This window comes from Phycodurus eques, chromosome 5 (genome assembly GCF_024500275.1).
Source record: "Phycodurus eques isolate BA_2022a chromosome 5, UOR_Pequ_1.1, whole genome shotgun sequence".
NCBI classification, from domain to species: domain Eukaryota; kingdom Metazoa; phylum Chordata; class Actinopteri; order Syngnathiformes; family Syngnathidae; genus Phycodurus; species Phycodurus eques.
Window position 1 is genome coordinate 9,037,144 of NC_084529.1, and position 25,991 is coordinate 9,063,134.

At 44.8% G+C, this 25,991-nt stretch overlaps 1 protein-coding gene across 4 annotated transcripts in view; it reads right to left on the bottom strand.

Annotated features, from left to right (window-relative positions):
- Positions 1-25,991, bottom strand: part of ckap5 (cytoskeleton associated protein 5) — a 111,041-nt gene that overhangs the window by 52,015 nt on the left and 33,035 nt on the right. For 3 of the 4 annotated variants that reach the window (XM_061677396.1, XM_061677395.1, XM_061677393.1), the window contains exons 11-21: positions 25,494-25,658; positions 25,288-25,416; positions 25,044-25,190; positions 23,999-24,100; positions 23,412-23,522; positions 23,112-23,204; positions 22,782-22,967; positions 11,919-12,013; positions 11,570-11,753; positions 11,332-11,471; positions 495-669 (exon numbers count right to left, since the gene is read on the bottom strand). In XM_061677396.1, coding sequence (XP_061533380.1) covers positions 495-669; positions 11,332-11,471; positions 11,570-11,753; positions 11,919-12,013; positions 22,782-22,967; positions 23,112-23,204; positions 23,412-23,522; positions 23,999-24,100; positions 25,044-25,190; positions 25,288-25,416; positions 25,494-25,658 — 1,527 coding nt within the window. The remainder of the gene's footprint in view (positions 1-494; positions 670-11,331; positions 11,472-11,569; positions 11,754-11,918; positions 12,014-22,781; positions 22,968-23,111; positions 23,205-23,411; positions 23,523-23,998; positions 24,101-25,043; positions 25,191-25,287; positions 25,417-25,493; positions 25,659-25,991) is intronic. The other variant, XM_061677394.1, reaches the window with a different exon arrangement.

The following is a 25,991-nucleotide window of genomic DNA, read 5'->3' on the forward strand; positions in this document are numbered from 1 at the left end:
AATTTAACCATACATTTATTGCCGTGGTTGTAGTATGCATTTTTTTCACAATATAAAACAAGACAGACGGGTAACTTCATAAGTCTGACATTCTTTCAAAATGCAAAAAGGATCAATTACAATACACTTCCATGTCACACGAATCTTCGTTACTGCTTTTGTTACGATAACCTGGGAGGAGCTAGGGAATTACTACAAAGAGAGCACTACTCAGTGTTGATTATGTGGCGATTTGGTTGCTATACTTTTCAGACCTTCAGGCGGCTGTTTTTAAAAAAAGCAACACCTAACAAGAAACAATCTAGCAACTTCTGTGGTGTTATTGGAGGCTTCTGTTGAGACCCTTTTTATCTCTGTAGTCAAAATGCAAAGGAATCAAGCTTGCGTGAAGTCCCTATTGACCATTATAACCACACCTCTATGTCATACAAAATTTACAGGGTTTAATGCCCTTAGAATGTGTAGTATACAGACAGCATAAACCATAGACCTACCAAGATCTTGTTAGAATCGCTGAGTCGTCCTTTCAAGGCCAGAGAGAGCTCCCCGATGTTGGCTGTGATGAATTTTGCTTCGGAGATGATGGCAGCAACTTCATCAAGACCTTCCTTTCTAATCTTCCAGTTCTTATCTCCAATTTTAGAAACCAAATCAGAAGTGACTTTGTCACTAAAAGGTGGGACAAAAGAATGAATTAGTGTTTTTTAGTGCATACACTGCCTTTCAAAAGTATTGGCCAAGGTTTGGACTGAAAGCAATTTGGTTTGCCATCAAAATACGAATATAAGAAAAGCTCTATCGTTCATCTTTTATTTTCAGGGATTTCTATCTGATTTCAATAAAACAACTCAAATTACCATTATTTGTAATCTGACAGATATTTAGGTGAGCAGAAGTATTGCAACAGATACATAAACTAGATTAACGCAAATAAGACTTCAAATTTACACAGAAATCCTTTGGTTGCAATAATTGCATCATGCCTATGGTCCACTGACATGACCAATGTTTTGCTTTTCCGGGCTTTAACCACAGCCTTGTTCAATGGTTGTTTGTTTTGGGGCCGCTCTCAAATCCTTCATTAGCATGTTAAATGCAAGCTCTTTCGGGTTTAAGTCTGGGGATTGATTGGCCAGTTCAAATACATTTCACTTCTTTCCTGTGATGAACTTCCTATTAGTTTGTTTGTATTTATCTTCCCCTCCTTGAGCCGTCACCTTGTCGTGGTGGAGGGGTTTGTGTGTCCCAGTGATCCTAGGAGCTAAGTTGTCTGGGGCTTTATGCCCCTGGCAGGGTCACCCATGACAAACAAGCCCTAGGTGAGGGACCAGACAAAGCACGGCTCAAAGACCCCGAATGATGACGACAAACAATGGACTTCGTTTTCCCTTGCCCGGACGCGGGTCACCGGGGCCCCCCACTGGAGCCAGGCCTGGTGGTGGGGCTCGAAGGCGAGTGCCTGGTGGCCGGGCCTGCACCCATGGGGCCCGGCCGGGCACAGCCCGAAAGGGTAACGTGGGTCCCCCTTCCCATGGGCTCACCACCTGTGGGAGGGGCCATAGGGGTCGGGTGCAGTGTGAGCTGGTCGGTGGCCGAAGGCGGGGACCTTGGCGATCCGATCCCCGGCTACAGAAGCTGGCTCTAGGGACGTGGAATGTCACCTCTCTGGCAGGGAAGGAGCCCGAGCTGGTGTGTGAGGTCGAGAAGTTCCGACTAGATATAGTCGGACTCGCCTCCACACACAGCTTGGGCTCTGGTACCAGTCCTCTCGAGAGGGGTTGGACTCTCTTCCACTCTGGAGTTGCCCACGTTGAGAGGCGCCAATCAGGTGTGGGTATACTTATTGCCCCCCGGCTCGGCACCTGTACGTTGGGGTTCACCCCGGTGGACGAGAGGGTAGCCTCCCTCCGCCTTCGGGTGGGGGGACGGGTCCTGACTGTTGTTTGTGCCTATGCACCAAACAGCAGTTCAGAGTACCCACCCTTTTTTCCATGGAGGGGGTGCTGGAGAGCGCCCCCGCTGGGGACTCCATTGTTCTGTTGGGGGACTTCAATGCTCACGTGGGCAATGACAGTGAGACCTGGAAGGGCGTAATTGGGAGGAACGGCCCCCCTGATCAGAACCCGAGCGGTGTTCTGTTATTGGACTTCTGTGCTCGTCATGGATTGTCCATAACGAACACCATGTTCAAGCATAAGGGTGTCCACATGTGCACTTGGCACCAGGACACCCTAGGTCGCAGTTCGATGATCGACTTTGTGGTCGTGTCATCGGACTTGCGGCCACATGTCTTGGACACTCGGGTGAAGAGAGGGGCGGAGCTGTCAACTGATCACCACCTGGTGGTGAGTTGGCTCCGATGGTGGGGGAAGATGCCGGTCCGACGTGGCAGGCCCAAACGTATTGTGAGGGTCTGCTGGGAACATCTGGCAGAATCCCCTGTCAGAAGAGGTTTCAACTCCCACCTCCGACAGAACTTTGCTCATGTTCCGGGGGAGGCTGGGGACATCGAGTCCGAGTGGACCATGTTCCACGCCTCCATTGCTGAGGCGGCCGACCGGAGCTGTGGCCGTAAGGTGGTCGGTGCCTGTCATGGCGGCAATCCCCAAACCTGTTGGTAGACACCAACGGTGAGGGATGCCGTCAAGCTGAAGAAGGAGTCCTATTGGGCCTTTTTGGCCTGTGGGACTCCTGAGGCAGCTGATGGGTACCGGCTGGCCAAGCGGAATGCAGCTCTGGTGGTCGCTGAAGCAAAAACTCTGGTATGGGAGGAGTTCGGTGAGGCTATGGAGAAAGACTTCCGGACGGCTTCGAGGAAATTCTGGCCCCACCATCCGACGTCTCAGGAGAGGAAAGCAGTGCACCACCAACACTGTGTATAGTGGGGATGGGGCGCTGCTGACCTGGACTCGGGACGTTGTGAGTCGGTGGGGAGAATACTTTGAAGACCTCCTCAATTCCACCGACACGCCTTCCCATGAGGAAGCAGAGTGTGGGTTCTCTGAGGCGGGGTCTCCTATCTCTGGGTTTGAGGTCACCGAAGTAGTTAAAAAGCTCCTCGGTGGCAGGGCCCCGGGGGTGGATGAGATTCGCCCGGAGTTCCTAAAGGCTCTGGATGTTGTGGGGCTGTCCTGGTTGACACGCCTCTGCAACATTGCGTGGACATCGGGGACAGTGCCTCTGGATTGGCAGACTGGGGTGGTGGTCCCCCTTTTTAAGAAGGAGGACCGGAGGGTGTGTTCCAACTTCAGGGGGATCACACTGCTCAGCCTCCCTGGTAAGGTCTATTCAGGGGTGCTGGAGAGGAGGGTCCGTCGGGAAGTCGAATCTCAGATTCAGGAGGAGCAGTGTGGTTTTCGTCCTGGCCGTGGAACAGTGGACCAGCTCTACACCCTCGGCAGGGTCCTCGAGGGTGCATGGGAGTTCGCCCAACCACTCTACATGTGTTTTGTGGACTTGGAGAAGGCGTTCGACCGTGTCCCTCGGGGAGTCCTGTGGAGGGTGCTTCAGGAGTATGGGGTACCGAACCCCCTGATACGGGCTGTTCGGTCCCTGTACGACCGGAGACAGAGTTTGGTCCGCATATCCGGCAGTAAGTTTACCACAACGGACCGATACAAAGTCCGCATCACTGCAGACGCTGCACCGATCCGTCTGTCGATCTCCCGTTCCATTCTTCCCTCACTCGTGAACAAGACCCCAAGATACTTGAACTCCTCCACTTGGGGCAGGATCTCATCCCCGACCTGGAGAGGGCATGCCACCCTTTTCCGACTGAGGACCATGGTCTCAGATTTGGAGGTGCTGATTCTCATCCCAGCCGCTTCACACTCTGCTGCGAACTGCTCCAGTGAGAGTTTGAGCGAAAGAACGAGATCCCGGATACAAGCGGCCGAAATGAGTTTCCTCCGCAGGGTGTCCGGGCTCTCCCTTAGAGATAGGGTGAGTAGCTCGGTCATCCGGGAGGATCTCAGAGTAGAGCCGCTGCTCCTCCGCATTGAGAGGAGCCAGATGAGGTGGCTGGGGCATCTGATTCGGACGCCTCCCTGGTGAAGTGTTCCGGGCACGTCCCACCGGGAGGAGAGCCCGTGGACGACCCAGGTCACGCTGGAGAGACTACGTCCTTCGGCTGGCCTGGGAACGCCTTGGGATCCCTCCGGAAGAGCTGGATGAAGTGGCTGGGGAGAGGGAAGTCTGGGCGTCCCTGCTAAAGCTACTGCCCCCGCGACCCGACCCGGATAAGCGGTAGAAAATGGATGGATGGATGGATGTATTTATCTTTAAATTGGCAGACAAAATGTTTCTGCAGACTTCAGTTATTTGCTCCCTCATTCATGTGTTACGCCAATGAACATTAGGGCCAATCCCAATTCTACCCCTTAGCCCTTCCCCTTTGTCTTACCCCTTCCACTTCGCCCTTCAATTTGAAGGGCCAAGATGAAGGGATAAAATGGCCATGGGAATTGGGAGACACATCCCACACCCCCTGCTGGCTGTGTAGTAGGCAGACGCAAAAATTGTTTACATTTCCAAGATGCCATCTTGTGTCAAATGAATGTTACGATTTTTATAACTTGCCTTTATTTTAATGTGTTTGTTTGTGCAGTTTTTAAATGTGTCAAATTGATTATGTTTGCTACCATGTGACACGGTACATACATTTCTATATTTTATCTTTAACATTTTTATAGAAGGAACATATTTTGACTATGGCCTAACGTCAGCCAATAAATAACGCCAACAACAACCATCACAAAACAAACATTTGTAAACACACAAAAAAGAAACTCTCAAACAGAACAGAATAGAAAACAACTGTCACTGTCACAGGAACAATGAATATCACTCACGCAGCTCATTTGCAGCATTGCAGTAAAACATAAGGATGCAACTATCACAGAGACACTTATTTACATAGGTGACATTTGGGAACATTTCCATATATGGTAGTAATGTGATTATTTACATTTAGGTATTGCAGATTTTATTTGAAAATTTTAAAATATGTATGTAAGAAATCAAACAAATAAGAAATCTAACGTTAAGAACATAACATTTTAATACAGTATCTACATTTTAACTGGAAAGGTGTAAAAAATGTTTGCTTCAGTTTCGTCGTTTTTGCATATTGTAGAGAAGCGCTTTTGCTGAGAATTTGTCACCAGTCTGACGGTAGACTAGAGATACGCGCAAGTCATAATGAGCCGTTTAACCAATAATTCAAAAAACGGTTTATATTTACGTTGATAAAAACATGACTGTCATTAGTATGAATAATAATTTTGTTCACTTACATTTATGTACTTCCTTGTCCGTTCCGCCATCTTGTATAGAACCTCTTCGCCTGTCCCATACCACTCACTTTCAAGTGAGCTCCCCGAACACACTTTGTTTCAACCCCTTTAGCCCTTCCCCTTTGTCTTAGTCTTTCCCCTTCGTTCTCATGAATGCGCAAAACCAAGGTCTAAGACGAAGGGGGGGGCCTAAGGGGTAGAAGTGGGATTGACCCTTAGTGCATCCATCCCAGAAGCAGCCATGCAATTATCTTCATTGTTTCACGAGATGAGGATTTTTGTTCGCGATCTTTAACAGTCCTTTTCTTTCTCCCAACTTTAGCCTTTCCATTACTTGTGTAAAGGTTAATCTTTGTCTTATCAGTCCATTTAATGACATCCAAGCATTTTTGTGGCCCATCTCTGAACCTTTTGGCAAATTCCAGCCTGGGCTTTCTAGTCTTCTTGCTAATAAGTGTTTTGTATCTGCTAGCTGTGTTTTTGAAATGGTTCTGGTTTCTTTTTCTCTCTGGTTTTCATCCTTGGTTATAGCTCAGTAATAAAACTCTAAAATTCACTGACAAAACTCAACTATAGGCTATTTATTGTTTGAAGAATCACTATATTAAGGGCTCACCGGTCACATATTACAATACTTCTGATCACATAAAAGTGGGTGTATTTAAACTGAGAATGTTGTCTTCCAAGTTGTGAATATCAGATATATTAACGTAGATAAAACTGTTTGTACCGCTCTGTTAATGAAAGAAAAACCCACAGTGGTCACAGAAATAACTTTAATCTAATCTAATTAAAATTAATCAATGAAAATCAGACTGTTTTGCATTGCGGTTCGACAGAATTACTTATTTTATAAAAAAAAAAAAAAAAAAAACTCGAAAAAGACATGGACAAAAATGGTAGCCTGAGAAAAAATTTAAAATAGTTTGACCTCAGGTACATGTTCAAACAAGATGTGTCCTCTAATAAACCTCACAATAAACATCATAATCAGTCAGTCCGCCTACTTAAAGGGTGAAAAGTAATCACTGTGCTGTTTGGTCACGTGTACCACACTAAACATGGACCAAAGGAAGCGAAGGAGTGAATTGTCTCAGGAGATTAGAAAATTATTTGGGATGTCCCGATCCAATCACATGATCGACCCAGATATTCAGCTGATCGAAATCGGGTGAAACAATATTAGTTTTATTCATTTTCTGACATTCTAAATGTCACAAAGTGTCAAAATAATCCAAAGGCACAAAGACCCTGCCAAATGGAACAGTATGAGCTTTGTTATATATAAAACAATGTAGGTTTTCGGGGTATTTTTAGTACAGTATAATATAATCAAGCTAGAAACCAGCTGACTAAAGAAATTAACATTGGAAAGAGAAACTATGCAGCAAAGTTTGAAAAACAGTTTAGCGCTAACGACTCTAAATCAGTCTGGCATGCATTCCAATCGCTGACCAATTACAAGCGACGATCAACCCAAGCTGAGAACAATAACACACTAGCCAACGACTTGAATACCTTCTACTGCAGATTTGAAAAGGACACTTTCACACGCCACACCCACCCAGCTGCACCACCGATCACAATCACACTTCTGGGTTAACCATCCACGAACAGGATGTGAGACGCATCGTCAAACAACAAAAGATTAACAAAACGGCAGGCCCAGACCATGTGTCCCCATCCTGCCCCAAAGTCTGCGCGGACAAGGTCGCTCCAGTCTTCACACAGATCTTCAATAGATCTCTGGAACTGTGCGAAGTACCATGCTGTTTCAAACGCTCCACCATCATTCCAGTCCCCAAGAAACCTACAATCTCGGGTCTAAATGACTACAGGCCTGTCGCCTTGACATCTGTGGTCATGAAGTCCTTTGAACGTCTCGTGCTGGACCACTTCAAGAGCGTCACAGGTCTCCTGCTGGCCCCCCTGCAGTTTGCCTATTGAGCGAACAGGTCTGCAGGGGACTGCACTTCATCCTAGAACACCTCGACAGTGCAGGGACCTATGCGAGGATCCTGTTCGTGGACTTCAGCTCAGCGTTCAACACCATCATCCCTGAACTCCTTTCCTCCAAGCTTCTCCAACTCACCGTCTCGCCTGCCATCTGCCCGTTTTAGCCCTAGTAGACTCCGGAGCTGACGAGAATCTGATTGCCCACCGCCTAGTTAAACAGATGGGAATTAATCTACAGCCTCTGACCACTCCCAAGAATGCCACTGCACTTGATGGGCGGCTGATCACCCATATCCAGCAAGAGAATGCTCCCGTTTCCCTCAAGCTATCAGGTGACCATCTTGAGACTTTTAAGTTTTCATGTTTTCCCTTGTCTTCAAGTTCCAATCGTGCTTGGCTTGCCTTGGCTGAGGCTCCATAACCCCAGCATCGACTGGACCGGGCCCAAGATCACCTCTTGGAGCAATTTCTGTAATCGATCTGCTGCGGTGCCGCCAACTGGCCGAAGTCGGAGTAAATCCCCTGACCTATCAGGTGTCCCCTCAATTGACCATGACCTAGCTCCAGTATTCAGCAAACACCATGCCAGCTCTCTACCACCACATAGGCCTTACAATTGCGCTACTGAACTACAGCCTGTTGCACCGCTACCTAGCAACCGTCTTTTTAATCTCTCGTCCAGAGCGGGAGGCCATGGAAACCTACATCAGCGAGTCATTGGCCGCAGGTATTATCCGGCCCTCCTCTTCTTGGGGGCAGGCTTCTTTTTTGTGGACAAAAAAGACAAGACCCTCCGTCCATGTGTGGACTATCGTGGCCTTAATAACATCACCATTAAGAAAAAGTACCCCTTGCCCCTGATTGAATCTGCCTTTTCCCCCCTTCATGGGGCAACAGTTTTCACCAAGTTGGATCTGCGCCAGGCCTACCACCTTGTCCGCATTTAGGAGGGAGACGAGTGGAAGACAGCATTTAACACCCATATAGGGCACTAGGAGTACCTCGTAATGCCTTTCGGCCTGACCAATGCCCCTGCTGTCTTCCAGGCACTAGTCAATGACGTCCTGTGTGACATGATCAGAAAAAGTGTTTTTGTGTACCTTGATGACATCCTGGTTTTCTCCCGTTCCGTCGCAGATCACGAACGACATGTTTGACAAGTACTTCAGAGACTCCTTGAGAACAAGTTCTTTGTTAAAGCGGAAAAGTGTGAGTTCCATGTTCCAAAGACCACCTTTTTGGATTAAGTCATTGCTGAGGGGCAGCTTCAAATGGACCTAGGCAACGTAGCTGCAGTCACTGAGTGGCCGTCCACAAGAAAGGCGCTGCAGCGATTCCTTGGCTTCGCCAACTTCTACCAGCGGTTCATTCGGAACTACAGTCTGGTGGCAGCACCCTCCGCTGCACTCCCATCAACCCTAACGTCCTTCCAATGGTCTGAGAAGGCCGACATGGCCTTCTATGAGCTAAAGAAACTTTTTTCCTTAGCTCCTATCCTCGTTCATCCGGATCCACAGAGGTAGTTCATAGTTGACTTCGATGCATCAGAGGCGGGGGTTGGTGCAGTGCTGTCTCAGCGATCCCAGACTGATGGTAAGGTCCACCCTTCTTTTCTCGCAAGTTGTCTCAGGCGGAGAAAAATTATTGGATTGGAGACCGGGAGCTCTTGGCAGTGAAGATGGCGTTGGAGGAATGGCGGCATTTCCTGGAAGGCGCCGAACACCCATTCATCGTGTGGACCGACCACATGAATTTGGAATACATCCGCTCTGCTAAGAGGCTGAGCTCCCGCCAAGACAGGTGGGTATTGTTTTTTGACCGGTTCACCTTTACCTTGTCCTACCACCCAGGGGCCCAGATCACCAAGGCGGATGCCCTGTCCCGCCAGTTCGCCTCAGTGTGTGTCAAGAATGATCCAGATCCCATCTTGTCTCCCCGTTGCTTTCTGGGCTCAATCACATTAGAAATAGAAACGCTGGTAAAGGAGGCCCAGGAAGAACAAGCTGATCCTGGTGGGGGGCCCCGGAACTTCCCGTTTGTCCCTGATTCGGTCCGCCCCAGGTGCTACAGTGGGCCCCATACATCGCGACTTACCCGTTACCCTGGAATCCGCAGAACATTGGCCTTCCTCCGTCAACGCTTCTGGTGGCCCACCATAGAAGATGATGCCCTTCGCCGGTCCTCTGCCACGCCACGTCCTTTGTCTCTGCATGCACACTATGTGCTCAAAATAAGACATCCTCTAAACCAAGCTCTGGTTTACTGCATCCGCTTCCCATTCCCAGACGCCCTCAGTCGCACATCACCGTGGACTTCGTTTCTGGGCTTCTCCCGTCAAATGCGAACACAGTCATTCTCACTGTGGTGGAAAGGTTTTCCAAAGCAACACACTTCCTGGCACTTTCCAAGCTTCCATCTGCCAAGGAGACTGCCGACCTGTTAGTCCAGCACGTTTTCCGCCTGCATGGCATCCCATCTGATATAGTCTCTGACAGGGGCCCCCCAATTCACCTTGGAGGTTTGGAGAGCATTTTGTACAGCACTTGGTATAGGTGTTAGTCTATCCTCTGGCTATCATCCTCAGACTAACCGGCAATGTGAGCTCACCAATCAACAGCTGGAGACTGCGCTCCGTTGCATATCCCAGTCTCGTCCCGCTTCATGGAGCACCCACCTTGCCTGGGTTGAGTATGGCCATAATTCGCTGCCCAGCACCTCCTTGGCCATGTCCCCTTTTCAATGCTCCTTAGGCTACCAACCTCCACTGTTCCCATCGCAGGAGCATGAGCTTGCAGTCCCTTCAGTGCAGGCCCACATACAACGGTACTCCGGTGTATGTGGGTCTGGAAGCAGGCCCGCGCTGCCCTTCTCTGGTCCTCTGCCATGTCTCAGGTACAAGCCAACCGTCGCCGCATCCCTGCGCCCGCTTGCATGGTTGGTCAGAAAGTGTGGCTCAGTACAAAGCATCTATCACTCAAGGTAGAATCCAAAAAACTGTCCCTCCATTTCATTGGCCCCTATGAGATTGTAGCTGTGGTAATTCCATGTGCGGTACGCCTTAAGATCCATGCCTCTTTCCGCATTCACCCCACCTTCCATGTTCATGACAAATTGAAGAGACGAAAGATACAAATGGTAACAAAAGAGCCCAGAACAACCTCCAAAGAAATTAAAGGTGAACTCCAAGGTCAAGGTTCATCAGTGTCAGACCCCACCATCCACCTTTGTTTGAGCCCAAGTGTACTTAATGGGAGATGACCAAGGAGGACACCACTGTTGAAAATAAATTTTAAAAAGCGAGACTAGAATTTGCTGAACTGCATTTTGACAAGCCACAAAGCTTCTGGGATAATGTCCTATGCACAGACGAGACAAAACTGGAACTTTTTGACAAGGCACATCACCTCTATGTTCACATATAGAAAAATGAAGCATATCAAGAAAAGAGCACTGTGCCTACTGTGAAACATGGAAGAGGCTTGGTTATGTTCTGGGGCTGCTTTGCAAATTCTGCTGGCACAGCCAGTCTTGAATGATGATGAAACTGACTCTCAATGTATTCAACAGAGAAATGTGTTGCACATGTGTCAGGAAACTTGGTCTCATTCACAGGTCATGGGTCTTGCAACAGGATAATGACCGAAAACACAGAAGAATGGCTAAGAGCAAAACACTGGACTATTCTGAAGTGGCCTTCTATGAGCGCTGATTTAAATCCTATTGAATGTCAACGGAAGGAGCTGAAAAATGCCGTCTGGAGAAAGCAGTCTTCAAACCTGACACAACTGGAACTGTTTGCTCATGAAGAACGGGCTAAAATACCAGAGAGGTGCAGAAGTCTCATAGAAAGTTTCAAAAATCATTTGATTGCAGTGATTTTTGTTTGGACATTTTTGTCCAAACCTGTTTTGAGTTTTTTATTTTTTAATAATTCTGCTGAACCACAATTCAAAAGCAATGCCTGGTTTTCATTTGTTAATTTTCAAAACATAATTTATTACTTTTGTCAGATTAAAGTTATTTCTGTACTACTATTTGCACTGCTTCAAAATTGCAAACTTAAATTTTTAGTACTAGTCACCTAATCTCCATTCTGGGCAGTAAGTCCATTATGTCCTGTCCTCCAACATCCACGTCTTGCTCCTCTCCATTGTCACACTCATCCTCATTCCCAGTCTTCTTGGTAAATCTTGTTGGAGCTGGATGTGACTGACCTTGCATCTATAAGGCAAATAACAAAGATGATAGTTTGCATGGTTCACTTTTTAACAGGAACAGAAAAGGATGGTTACTATTGTGAGCATAACAAAAATAATTACCTTCTCAAACGTTGCATCTATTTGTGACAGGAGAGCTGGTTTCTCATCCTCAAAGAACATGCGGAGTGGCGCTCCCATGTAGAGATACATAACCCCTAGCAGGGTAATTGCCGCTGTCCTAACAGGTGGGTTAGTAGCTCCTAAGGCCGTCTTCACATTGTTGATAAAACCTTTCACATTGATACTGAGGAGAGGTTAAATGTCAGATTTCTTGAGTTTTTTTCTCTCTCACTTTACCCTGGCTAAAGATTCTTCACTTTCTACAGTTCTGTCAATTTAATAGTCAGAATTGTCTAAGGTGCATATCACAAATATTCATGTATACAAAGAGATGATAAATGTTAATTACCCAGCAAAGCCAAACTCCTGCATGGCATTTGCCAGCCAGTTGAGAGTCTCTGCCTGGTTCTTGGGGTTCTTTTGTGCAAACGCCAAAGACACAACCTGTAAAAAAAAAAAAATAATAATAATTTTATGTGGACCACAAAAGCAAATCATGTCTGTTAACTTCTATGACTCTTGCTAAAATTTGCACCAAAATTTTAAATTATCACATGTAATAATGATATTGGAAGCATTTTTAAGTTACCAAAACCATTTCAACAGTAACCTGAACACAGGGTTACTAAACATTTGAGACTACAAAATTTAATACTTTTCCAGACCCAAATTTCCAGACTTTTCGGTAAAAATAAAATAATTTCTGACATTTGAGTGAATAAATCTGTATCATTCTGATTCATTATATGCCATTATGTTGCCAACTAATTTCCAGGAAATCATTGGGAGAATAACAAGTGATACTTCACCAACCAGTCTTTATATTTGGAATTTATGAGCCAGTTGTCAGAGAATTTAGATCTAACCATTATGAGCAGGGCTCGAGACTGCGACCAAATTGGTTGCATTTGCGACCTTTGTTTCAGCTTGTGCAATTAAACATTTCATCTTGTCAAATTTGAGTGATTTTATGTTTTTCATGGTTGAAAGTTGCCTTTTTCCCCCCACTGCAATCTCCCCCTCCTGCACGCTCTCAGAGAGAAAGAGAGAGAGAGAGAGTCGAGAGAGAGAGAGAGAGAGAGAGAGAGAGAGAGAGAGAGAGAGAGAGCTGTTGTCAATCATTGTTATAAATTCCATTTGAGTTAAAAGTGACGCATTGCAATATGATTGGCTGCCTGCTGTAACATAACTGACTGCTTCATCCAAAGCGGACACGCTATATTCAACAGCACCGTAGTGTACATGCACATCCATAAGCATGCCACAGACAGGCCAGTACACTATTGTGTCTGGCCAGTGGCATCCAAGTTCCTATATTGGCGCTGCCCGCTACTTACAGTATAATATACTGAGATGAAGCTTCATGAAGCAATGTAACACTTCAGGCATTGGTTTGACTTCTGGTCTTGATGCTTCATTGCACACAAAACCACCTGTTGGACATGTGCAAAATCACAGGGAGCTGTATCTTTACCACATACAGTATGTGCTTCGTTGCATTTTTGTGTCTTTTTGGCGCTTGTGAATGACTGTATTACAAAACAATGTTTGACCAAGTAATTTCCCAGCATAAAGTGTAAAATATATTATTTTTGAACGTATTCTGTGTGCTTAAAATGTTCATCATCACTGGCAGTTTGTATAATGTTTTTCTGTCACTTGGGGGAAATGGGATGGGCTTCAAAGGGCAGAGGACTTTGAAAGTGCTTATTTAGAAATAACAGTTTATCATAATTTTTGTGTTATGTGATTCATTCAAGAGCAAGATTTTAAAATTCAGGGACAGTAATTTATCCTCTCCCAGTGAGGTTTTATTTTACCCTGCTTTCTGTGAAAACAAATACTTTCCCCATAATTAAAATAAACTGTGGAAAATGCAATTTTTGATCAGAAAAGGTAATATCTCCTTATGCGGTGCGGTCCTGCTTGGGGTTCGAACCCATGCGACCACCGTACCCCAGGTTGAGAGTCAAGTGCACCAATCGATCGGCCTTTAGACCTGGCTGCTGGGTTCGCGGGCAGCAGCCTCTTTCCAAAGATTCCGAGGAGTGAGTCGCTATACTGTCCAAGCTAATAATAATAATTCAGTCAGTATAATAATAATAATAATTCAGCAGAGTTTGAAACACTCCTCAAACTCTATTAGCCTATATAAACTATACAGTCTTTATCCAAACTGAGCTGACTGCGCACACGCACACATTTTGAATGGAGCCTGCATGAGGGGTTTAGATTGCTGTCAAACCTGGCGGCAAACCCTTAAGGGTTTCCCGAATCGGTCATGTGGTACAGCCGGGCAGCGAGGCTTCGGACGTCATCACTTCCTGGTCCACGGCTAAATGAAGCAAGCCTCGAAACACCCTCTCCATTACTCTACATACACCTCGAAGACTCGGCACATCATTACAATATATTCAATGACAAGTGTGAGCCTTCAACTCATACCGCTAACTGCTAAGATTGCCTGCTTAATTTATCTGTCGTTTTTATTTCACTCATTACAAACACAAAGTCATTTGCAAAGTTTATAATACCTTTGTTATGAAGCCAACACATCTCTATCCATCTATCTAAAGTTAAATATTGAAAAAATGTCTTCAGTATACAACAAAAACAAAAGAATTGACCTTGTCGCTGCAATACTTTTTGAAGGGACTGTATGAAGACACTGTAGGGCTCGAAGTTTACTGATTCCCGATTGCCCGTGGCAAGTCAAAAAGATTTACGGACAAGCTAGCAAAACATACAACATTCCCGATCAGGAAAGCGTACGAAATAAATTGTCGTAGGTCGGGGTGTCACAATGTTGCGAAATTATAAGTGCAATGATATCGTCGGGGCCTTGTCTCGGCATAAAAACATTAGCAGTTGTGCTTAAAATGTAGATTTGTGCCATCTATACAAAGCCCAGCCACTTAGCCAGACTGCTACAGCACTTCACTTCCTCGTTGGATGCATAACCCATGTGACCATGTGTGTGCGTCTAAAGAAATACACTGACTGGCCAACAGCCCTGCGTGACCGTAGCGTTGAGAGAAGTGCGTTAGCGTTACTTGTAGGGCGTACTACGCCTGTCAGAGCATCGCTTCACAATCGACTGGGCGAGATAGAGGCACATTGCTGTTCACGCCAACCTCTGTCCCAGCAAACACAGACCAATGGGCCGGGATCGGTTGCCGTGGACCTCCGGTTCGTGAAGCCAGCATCCTGACTCGCGGCGGCCGACACCGGGAAAGCTCGTGATTATTTTATTTGTTACTTGGCTGTTTCTAAACCTGCGTTGCCTTTAAGAGTGTTCTTGCCTTTCTGCTTGATTTGAATAAATCAGTTAGTAGGCAGTAATTGTTAATGTTGGAATAGCAGCAATTTCAAATGTTAGAACTTTATAAAAAAAAAATAATAATAAATAAAATTTAAAAAGACCTTCTGTTAAAAGTACTGAAAAGAAAATTTCTCAATGGACAGTTTTGTTATTGGGAGCATAGCATGATTATTGTTACAGGAAAAATAGCATTTTGGAAGCACTGTATACAAATGTACACATTGGATGGACGGGGATAGAAGTGCAAGAATATAGGATGTGAAGATGTCCTTTTCACAAAAACCTGGGCGGAAACAAACTACTAAAGCCTATTGAGATGGATTTGGCGAGCAAGAAAGACGTTTTTCAGTATTCCTAATTTTACCTCTTCGCCCCACCTGAACTGTCAACCTTCCGACAAAACTGAGATTAATACCGCGATAAAACCGAACCGTGATATATAGCAAACATTTGAGTGCCCATGACCAAACAGGGCAAGTTGAAGTTTGTCAGAGGCAAGCAAACGTTTTAGGGCACTTGCCATTAGTTAACTTTGAGTCCTGTGCTGTATGTGCAAAGTTAAAAAGCCCAGACTCCTTAAAAAGAGGATTGTATAGGAAAACAAACTATCATTAAAATAAAGTGCAATAATTGTAGTAGGAATAATTTATCTATGCTCTGGTTGGGACTATGATTTTAAATAGGTAAATTGATTTCTTTTGGCAGTCAACTTTCAAAATAGTGTGAATAATGTTACTATTATATGGTGGTCGTACACTTATGCAGTCATTTTTAAATGTATGTCAATCATATAGCTGTGGTAATGCTCAAAATTAAGTTGTTTTCCAGGGGGAAGAGGGTGAGCAGCTCTCTGAGTCGCACCAATGATCAACAAAAAGTAAAGGCTTTGTTTTTCTATTCTTTTTTTAATTGACCTGTTTTTCCTCCTATTTCTTATTGTGGACAAACTTCTTGTTTACAGTAACATATTTTGCAAATATCTCAAGTCACTTTCAATCTTTACTTCATACGAAACTATGGTATGCCATGGTCATGATGTACCTCCTCAAAAAATGGTGCATCCAAATAATTGAAAATGTTGGTTGCAGGAGTGCTACTTGTGCCAAAGTTAGTGCAGAGCATGGGTGCAAAACGCATCATTTTATGTGGCCCGCAAAAGGAAATCATGTGCGTCAACTTCCATGATTCTTGCTAAAATCTGAAAAAAAATTAAAAATGGTCATGTAATGAACAACAATGTTGAGATATGGCATTTTTCTGCTACCAATCCTCTTTTTACAGTAACTTGATCAATAGTTTTACAAACTATTATCCTTGTGATTTTCAAACTAGTTATCCCTCAATTTGTTGCGTATATAAAATAATATGAGGTATGGTTTCACTGTGATAATGGCCCTCTGAGGGAAATTGAAATGGCAATGTGGCCCTCGACAAAAATCAGTTTGACACTCCTGGTGTAGAGCCTGATGAGATCGGACGAGTATACGTCATGTTTAATGCCCGACAAGGTGTACAATGATCAGGGATTAATGGGCGACATGGATGCGTGAAGCGACACGCAGCGGTTCCATGAAGTCACTTAAACCTCGATCATTGTACACCTCATCGGGCATTAACCATGACGTACACTTGACCTCGAAGGGCATTAACCCACTTATACCATGGTCACTTGCCAAAAAAACAACTTCGACTATATCTACTATATATACACTAATAAGCAATGAAACTACCAAATCATAATTTCACACGTTTTGCAGTCAAAATACAGTGGAACCTCGATAAAATGGACCCTGATATACAACTCCCATTCCAATGAAGTTGGGACCTTGTGTTAAACAAATAAAAACAGAATACAATGATTTGCAAATCATGTTCAACCTATATTTAATTGAATACACTACAAAGACAAGATATTTAATGTTAAAACTGATAAACTTGATTGTTTTTAGCAAATAATCATTAACTTAGAATTTTATGGCTGCAACATGTTCCGAAAAAGCTGGGACAGGTGGCAAAAAAGACTGAGAAAGTTGAGGAATGCTCATCAAACACCTGTTTGGAACATCCCACAGGTGAACAGGCTAATTGGGAACAGGTGGGTGCCATGATTGGGTATAAAAGGAGCTTCCCTGAATTGCTGAGTCCTTCACAAGCAAAGATGGGGCCAGGTTCACTTCTTTGGGAACAAGTGTGTGAGAAAATAGTCGAACAGTTTAAGGAGAATGTTCCTCAACGTACAATTTCGGGATTTCATCATCTACGGTCCATATCATCATCAAAAGGTTCAGAGAATCTGGAGAAATCACTGCATGTAAGCGGCAAGGCCGAAAACCAACATCAGAATCAGAATCATCTTTATTTGCCAAGTATGTCCAAAACACACAAGGAATTTGTCTCCGGTAGTTGGAGCCGCTCTAGTATAACAAACAGTCAATTTACAGAACACTTTGGGGACATAAAGACATTGACAAAAAACAATTGTGCAAAAAGATGCAGAGATGATGCATTAAATGCCCGTGACCTTCGATCCCTCAGGCAGCACTGCATGAAAAACTACTCCACTACGAGATGATGGCGCCTACCAGTGTGGTCGCCTCGGTAACGGCGCTCTCTAGTATTGTCTTTGTTTTTGTGTTTTTCGTCCGTCTTTGGAGACCTTACACGACTCACTTACACAAGGGAAGACCTGCTAACCATCAAGGAGGCTACTCCGGACTTTCTGTCACCAGCTTTCGAAAATCCGCTCAGTTTTTTCCCCGAGTTACTCACCGGAGCGGCGTCCGCAGTTTTCGGCGCATGGAGGCGGAAGCGGCCCCACAGAGGGAAACGAGCCGGCATTCAGGTGAAACTCCGCAAGAGAGGACACAGATTGGCGTTCCCGTCGATCCACCTCGCGAATGTACGCTCTCTACCCAACAAAATGGACAAGCTTCATCTTCTGTTAAAGACCAGTAAAGACTTCGGACGTTCCGCGGCCATGTGCTTCACAGAGACCTGGCTTTGCGACGCTGTAGCCAATGGCGCCGTCATGCTTCCCGGCTTCAACATTCATCGAGCGGACCGCGACATGGAATCATCGGGGAAAACAAAGGGCGGCGGGATATGCCTCCATATCAACGAAAAATGGTGTACGGACGTCACGGTGCTCAGCACACACTGCAGCCCGCATTTGGAGTCGCTGTTTTTGAACTGTAAACCATTCTACTCGCCACGTGAGTTTGCATCGTTTATTCTGGCTGGAGTCTATATTACACCTCAAGCTAACACGAACGCCGCATTGCTAACGCTCGCCGAACAAGTCAACGAAATTGAAAAAAAAACACCCGGACTCACCCCTCATTATTCTCGGGGACTTTAACAAAGCTAAACTCAACCACGAACTCCATAAATACAACCAGCACATCGACTGTCCTACCAGGGAAAATAATACTTTAGACCACTGCTACAATACGGTAAAAAACGCATACCGTGCTATACCTCGTGCAGCCCTGGGCTCGTCTGATCACTGCTTAATTCACTTAATACCGACGTACAAGCAAGAACTTAAATGTGCGAAGCCTACATTGAAAACAGTCAAAAAGTGGACCAATGAAGCCAAGATGGAACTTCAAAGCTGTTTAGACTGCACAGACTGGAGTGTCTTTGAAAATTCAGCTGGCAGCCTGGATGAATATACGGACACTGTCACATCCTATATCAGTTTCTGTGAAGAGGTTTGTGTACCAACAAAATCATTTCGGACATTCAACAACAACAAGCCGTGGTTCACTGCTAAACTTAGCAGCTTCGCCAAGCTAAGGAAGATTCATATCAGAGCGGGGACAGGGCCCTGTATAATCGAGCTAGAAACCAGCTTACTAAAGAAATTAACATTGCAAAGAGGATCTATGCAGCAAAGTTGGAAAAACAGTTTAGCGCGAACGACTCTAAATCAGTCTGGCATGCATTCCAATCGCCGACGAATTACAAGCGACGATCCCCCCAAGCTGAGAACAATAGCACACTAGCCAACGACTTGAATACCTTCTACTGCAGATTTGAAAAGGACAGTTTCTCTCCACACACCCACCCGGCCACACCCGCGACTGCAACCACACCTCTGACTTCTGCGTTAACCATCCATGAACAGGATGTGAGACGCATCTTCAAACAACAGAAGATTAACAAAGCGGCAGGACCGGACCATGTGTCCCCATCCTGCCTCAAAGTCTGCGCGGACCAGCTCACTCCAGTCTTCACTCAGATCTTCAACAGATCTTTGGAAATGTGCGAAGTTCCATCCTGTTTCAAACGCTCCACCATCATTCCAGTCCCCAAGAAACCTGCAATCTCTGGTCTGAATGACTACAGGCCTGTCGCTTTGACATCTGTGGTCATGAAGTCCTTTGAACGTCTCGTGCTGGACCACCTCAAGAGTGTCACAGGTCCCCTGCTGGACCCCCTGCAGTTTGCCTACCAAGCGAACAGGTCTGCGGATGATGCAGTCAACATGGGACTGCAGTTCATCCTAGAACACCTCGACAGTGCAGGGACCTACGCGAGGATCCTGTTCGTCAACACCATCATCCCTGAACTCCTTTCAACCAAGCTTCTCGAGCTCAGCGTCTCACCTGCCAGTGGATTTACAGCTTTCTGACGGGCAGGACACAGCAGGTCAGGCTGGGGGAGGCCACCTCATCCACACGCAGCATCAGCACTGGGGCGCCCCAAGGTTGTGTCCTCTCTCCGCTGCTCTTCTCTCTCTACACGAACGACTGCACCTCAGCGAACCCGACTGTCAAGCTCCTGAAGTTTGCAGATGACACCACTGTCATCGGCCTCATCAAGGACGGTGACGAGTCTGCATATCGACAGGAAGCGGAGCGGCTGGAGCTGTGGTGCGGCCGACACAACCTGGAGCTGAACACGCTCAAGACGGTAGAGATGATCGTGGACTTCAAGAGGCATCCTTCGCCACAGCTGCCCCTCACGTTGTCCAGCTGCCTTGTGTCAACAGTCAAGACCTTCAAGTTCCTGGGAATTACAATCTCTCAGGACCTGAAGTGGGCGACCAACATCAACTCCGTCCTCAAAAAGGCCCAGCAGAGGATGTACTTCCTGCGGCTTCTGAGAAAGCATGGCCTGCCACCGGAGCTGCTGAGACAGTTCTACACAGCGGTCATCGAATCAGTCCTGTGTTCTTCCATCACAGTCTGGTTTGGTGCTGCTACAAAAAGGACAAACTCCGACTGCAAAGGACAATCAAAACTGCTGAAAGGATTGTCGGTACCCCCCTACCCACCATTGAGGACTTGCACGCTGCCAGAACTAAGACAAGGCCGTGCAAAATCCTCTCGGACCGTCTGCACCCCGGTCACCAGCTCTTCCAGCTCCTTCCCTCAGGTAGGCGCTACCGATCAACGCAAACTAGAACTAGTAGACATTCCAACAGCTTCTTCCCTCTTGCGATCAACTTCTTAAACACCTAACCTATAATTCCATTACAACAAGCTGGAAATGTTTGGACATGAGTTTGTTGTCACATTTCTGTGGGGCCAATTATGTATTACTCGTGCACTCACTGTAGTTGTCTCGCCATGCTGCACTATTTGCATATACTGGCCACTCATGCCAGAGTAGCATCTGCTCCATTTGCACACTGATTGAGGAGTATCTGTAACATTTGCACAACCAACATTGTCCCAGATGATCGCACTACTCGTCACTTTAAACCGCATACACTCCTTGAAGTCTCAGCGCCCTTTGCACAATGGTCATTGCACCGGACTATTGCAATATTAGTCATTCGAACTGCTCCAAGTGCTAGAGGACTCTGCATCTTTTTGCACAATTGTTTTTTGTCAATGTCTTTATGTCCCCAAAGTGTTCTGTAAATTGACTGTCTGTTGTACTCGAGCGGCTCCAGCTACCGGAGACAAATTCCTTGTGTGTTTTGGACATACTTGGCAAATAAAGATGATTCTGATTCTGATTCTGAAAAACCGACATCAATGTGTAAAGGATATCACCACATGAGCTCAGAAACACTTCAGAAAACCAATGTCAGTAAATACAGTTCGGCGCTACATCCGTTAGTGCAACTTGAAACTCTACTATGCAAACCAAAAGCCATTTATCAACAACATCCAGAAACACCGCCGGCTTCTCTGGGCCTGAGCTCATGTAAGATCGACTGTTGCAAAGTGGAAAAGTGTTCTGTCGTCCAACGAGTCCACATTTCAAAATGTTTTTGGAAATTGCGGGACGTCGTGTCCTCCGAGCCAAACAGGAAAAGAACCATCCGGACTTTTATGGACCCAAAGTTCAAAAGCCAGCATCTGTGATGGTTTGGGGCTGTGTTAGTGCCAATGGCATGGGTAGATTACACGTCTGTGAAGTCACCATTAATGCTGAAAGCTACATACAGGTTTTGGAGAAACATATGCTGCCATCCAAGCAACGTCTTTTTTGTGGACGCCCCTGCTTATTTCAGCAAGACAATGCCAAACCACATCCTGCACATGTTACAACAGCGTGGCTTCGTAGTAAACGAGTACTAGACTAGTACTAGTAGTAGAGTCAGTCTAGTACTAGTACTAGACTGGCCTGCCTGCAGTCCAGACCTGTCTCCCATTGAAAATGTGTGGCACTTTATGAAGCGTAAACTACGACGAAGTTGAGAAAAAAGTGATTAAGGTGGAAAGTTGTACATCTTTTAATGAACGAAGTTGTGAAAGTAAGCTATCGTTTTGTAGCAGCGGTCGACGTTACGTTCGGATTGTCATAAAATCATCAATATCATATTATTACATCATTAAAACTTGTGAAACTTTCAGACTTAGTCACTTGGTCCGACGGCAAGAGGAGTCCCAGGTAACCCAGACGAATTATACAGTTAGGAGTCCCGCGGTCACTTCCATTGTAAATTAATGTCGCTCTGCTGAGGCGTTTGCAATTGCTGTGACCTGTCTTGACCACTGCAGCCGGGTGCTTAATCAATCAATGAATTAGAATTTGTCAGGATAATTATGTATTTATTATTATGTAGTTGAAGTTGCGTTTCTGCTGACATGCACAGCTTATACTAACAGAATGGCTGCAAACAAAGAGAAGCTACTTTACAAAGGGAAAGTTATTTTAGCCAATTGAGCAATTTGGTTGATAGATTTCGCAAGTTTTCCCTGAGTCCACTAGCGACTATGGCTATATACACACTGCAGGTCAATTCCCATTTTTTTTCCCCCCAATGTGACATGCATCGGACTTTTTCATGTGAACAGTACAACTCGGATTTTTTTATATCCAACCCAGGCCTCTTTAATATGTGGATAGAAATCATATGTATCCGACGCAAGTGCAGTATGGACGTTCAGGGGGTCCGCATCCGATATTTAAGTCATCAAACGTCAAAATTTTTCGACCAAACAGACACGCCACAAAAATGACGAGATCTCTCCAAGGAACCGCATTTACTTCCGTAAACACGTCGCCTGCAGTTGTGCGCATGGGTGTTCCGTCCACAGCAGAAGCCGCATTTCCAAACAAAAAAAATATGAATTGGGTTTCACCCAGCAGTGTAAACATAGCCTTTTTTTTCTTCTTAAAAATATACAGTAACGAGTTACTTCCAGCTACGAAACAAAGAGAGCGGCACCATTTTCACATTTTGGCATGAACGAAGCCCAGGGAAAGGCAGACAATCACAGTCAATCACACTGAACATTGCCAAAGCAAGGTGCCCATTTATTGGTTGAAAAGCACGGATTTATCAACATGTTGGAAATGGAAACCTTTTACCTAAGGTACACGTGCTTCTAAGCCGCAAATATTTTGTTGAGGTCACCTTGCCTTGCCTTAACATCGAAAGCTCTACATCGGAAAAGACGATTAGAGAGCTTTAAAGGTAAAAACCTGTTCAGCAGTCCATGGTAGCGAGCAGGCCTCACCAATAGCAGTCATTCCCTCCTTGGCATTTGAACCACATTTGACGTCGCCAACCTTATCCACCAAACCATCCAAAACCACTGAGGCTGACCTCTTTGAAAACTGCCCCCTCTGGGCGATAATGGCCACAATGTGTAGCTTCATCTGCATGACCTTAAGAAAGAACAGGCAAATACACTGCGATGAATTTAAATCACATAAGACTAGATAATATAAATGGTGAATCATTTTAACAGGTTGAATAATTTAATTTATATTCAAAACCAATTCTAGTCAACATAATAAAAAAAAAGTTACCTGGAAGTTTGTCTCCTTCCAGCCTGGTTTCTTGGCCAACATCTTGACTAAGGCCTGGCATGGCATCGCCATCTTATCCATAGTCTCAACAGCCTAGAAAGAAATATTAATCATCAATCAACGTTCCTTCCACCATTGTGGCTTATCACCTTTTCTTCCAGGCTACAAAAGGCTTCAAAATAAATAATGATTAACCACAGGACTTAATGATGGTTTTAAGTCCTTTTTGTGTGTCTGTGGTAAACATGATTGATTAATTTTAAAAATGTGAGGATCCCCTAAATGAAACAAAGAGACTACCCTCTGAAATTCCTCCATACTGGCGAGTCTCTCCTTCCAATTCGCAGAGTCCAGCTGTTGAAGACAGGATGCAGGAAGTACGTCGGCCGCTTGCTCTTCACATACCTCAACCTGAAACAAAAATGCAAAAGGACGTCACTGAGGAGGGTCAAAGTGCAACAGTGTCTCAACAACAAACGCAGTTGAACGCAGTCTCGAGCCCTGCGTTGGGGTGTCAGATAGTATTTCTAAACGCACCTTATACACACCACCGCAACCATACGCGCCGCCATTTTGGCTTGTATTAGCGCTGCCCTCTGATTCCCTCACTGCTTCGCGACATTAGTAAAATGAGGGAAAAAAATTACCGAACCGCAGACCGAACCGAAACAGTTTAACCGAACAGTTTTGACAGTTTTCAAAAACAGTTCCATCCCTAATAGTAATGTAATGTCATTGGATATTTAGCCACAAGAATACAGAAAATCAGATCAATTACAATTCAAACACCTGAAAAACTGGACTATCAGGTTGTTACTAGACAATGACAATAAAAGATGCTATGGCCATGGATTGCCAGAAAGCCCTAGAAGTGTTAGTAGACTTACCGACAGTTCGCTTTCTGTTAAGTCTTTATTCTCTGTGTTCTTTTTGGGTTTCCCACTGGCAGCAGAGACCGTTTTGCCTTTCTTTGGTGGACCAGCAGACTGCTACAAAAGATTTTCACAATTTACAGGCAGTTAACTTCATACAGCTAAGAAGGGATATAATCTGGATAGATTTAGTTCTCGTATTATGTATTTTACTTAAAGGGGGAAGTTTTCAATTTCCCAAAAAATAAGTAAAACACTAATATTTGTTGAAACTGTGAACACTCGTATCTAATGTTTCATTGTTCGAGATATGCAATGATTTACTTTTCTCATCTTGTTTACAATTAGTGCTCTCTCTTTTGTCTTCTTTTCTCACTCCCCTCTAGAAACTTTTTTCTGTTCGATTGATCGACTCTGATTCACAATAAATAATTATAATACTAAGAAACCACAGCGGCAGCTTAAAAACTCAACTGTGACACAGTAAAACCGTTCCAGCATAAAAGGGATACAGAGCCTCCATTCTGCTTGACCTAACAGCCAAAAAGGACACACACAAAAAATAAAATAAACAGCTTAAAGCACATTCAGGGAGGGCAGAACATGCGTCACACCCTCGTTACAAGCAACACCGTGTGCGTTCAGGGTGCGTTTACAACGCAGGAACTTGCGTACACAATTCGCGCCGCGGCACCATCATTTTTCTTCGATAATAACATTTTTATGATCGTGAGACGCCAGAATCATGATTAAATTTCAATTAATCGCCAAGATCCTTTTATGTACTACTGTCAGGTCATAATAACAGTTTCAACAAATATGACAAAAAAAAAAACTTTTGTAAATTGCAAATGTTCCCTTTATGATAAATTTGGCATAAAACATTGTTTGTCACATCGCTTAAACATTTATAGCAGACCAAAGAACAATTTACAATATCGACAAACCTACATTGTTGTCAAATATAGTTTGTCAGTAATATCTCACTGTAGTGATTTAAGATGAAGCCATACTACATGATCCAGAGATTATTTTAACTATGAAACAGTTGAACTGCTACCTTGCTGGAGGCTGCACCTGGGGTCTTCTTGGGTGGGGCAGAGGATTTGGATTGGGCTTTAGCTGCTGGCTTCTTGTCTACAGCTCCTCCCCCTCCTGCACCCTTCTTCCCTCCTGGGAGTTCAACTTTATCAGCACATTCTTTTAGCTATGAACAAACAACACAGAACAACAGTAAGTGACAAGCTATGGGGTCACGCAACTGAGCAAGGAGCTTTCTATCAATCAGACTGATCATATTTCACCTTGTCAAGTTTTAGTTTATCCAAATCAGCAAGGTAGGGGTTCACAGCCTTCTCGCCCACTACTTTCATGGCTGTCGCCACAGCTTCAAAGGCAGCATCACGCACCTCTGGAGCAGAGTCATTCACTTGCTGATGGAGTAAGACAAGTACAGATGATGAACGGTTCAGATTTATTTTCCTTCTTCATGCAATATGCACACGTGTACCTTTACTAGGGCAGCACAGAATGGTTTGAGTACACTCTTGGGCAGCGTAGCCTGTGTGCAGTGTCTGAAGGAGCGGGCCAAAAACAGAGAGGCTTGCTGCTTTATGGAAGGGTTTTTATTATCCATCACGGCGAGGATGTCCTCCGACAAATTTTGCAGAGTGGTCTAGAAGACAGTTACATATTACATTAAATTGCATGCAAAAAAAAATTCTAACAATAAATTATTAAATATAGAGTATTTCTATTGCACTATGAAGACACATGGGCGATGCACCATCAATTTTCATGAACTCATTTAAAGCTTGATTAGGGCTGCTCAATTTACAGCGTCATCGCAATGTACGTGTGCGCAATAGTCACATTGCAGGGTCCTGCATAATGTTGGTGTACTGATATGCAGTCAATCAATTGTAATTTAATGAGTGACAAGAAGAGGGGCCTGTTTGGACATGCAAATAAGATTAGCACCGATGTTACGGTAAATTATAGCCCAAAC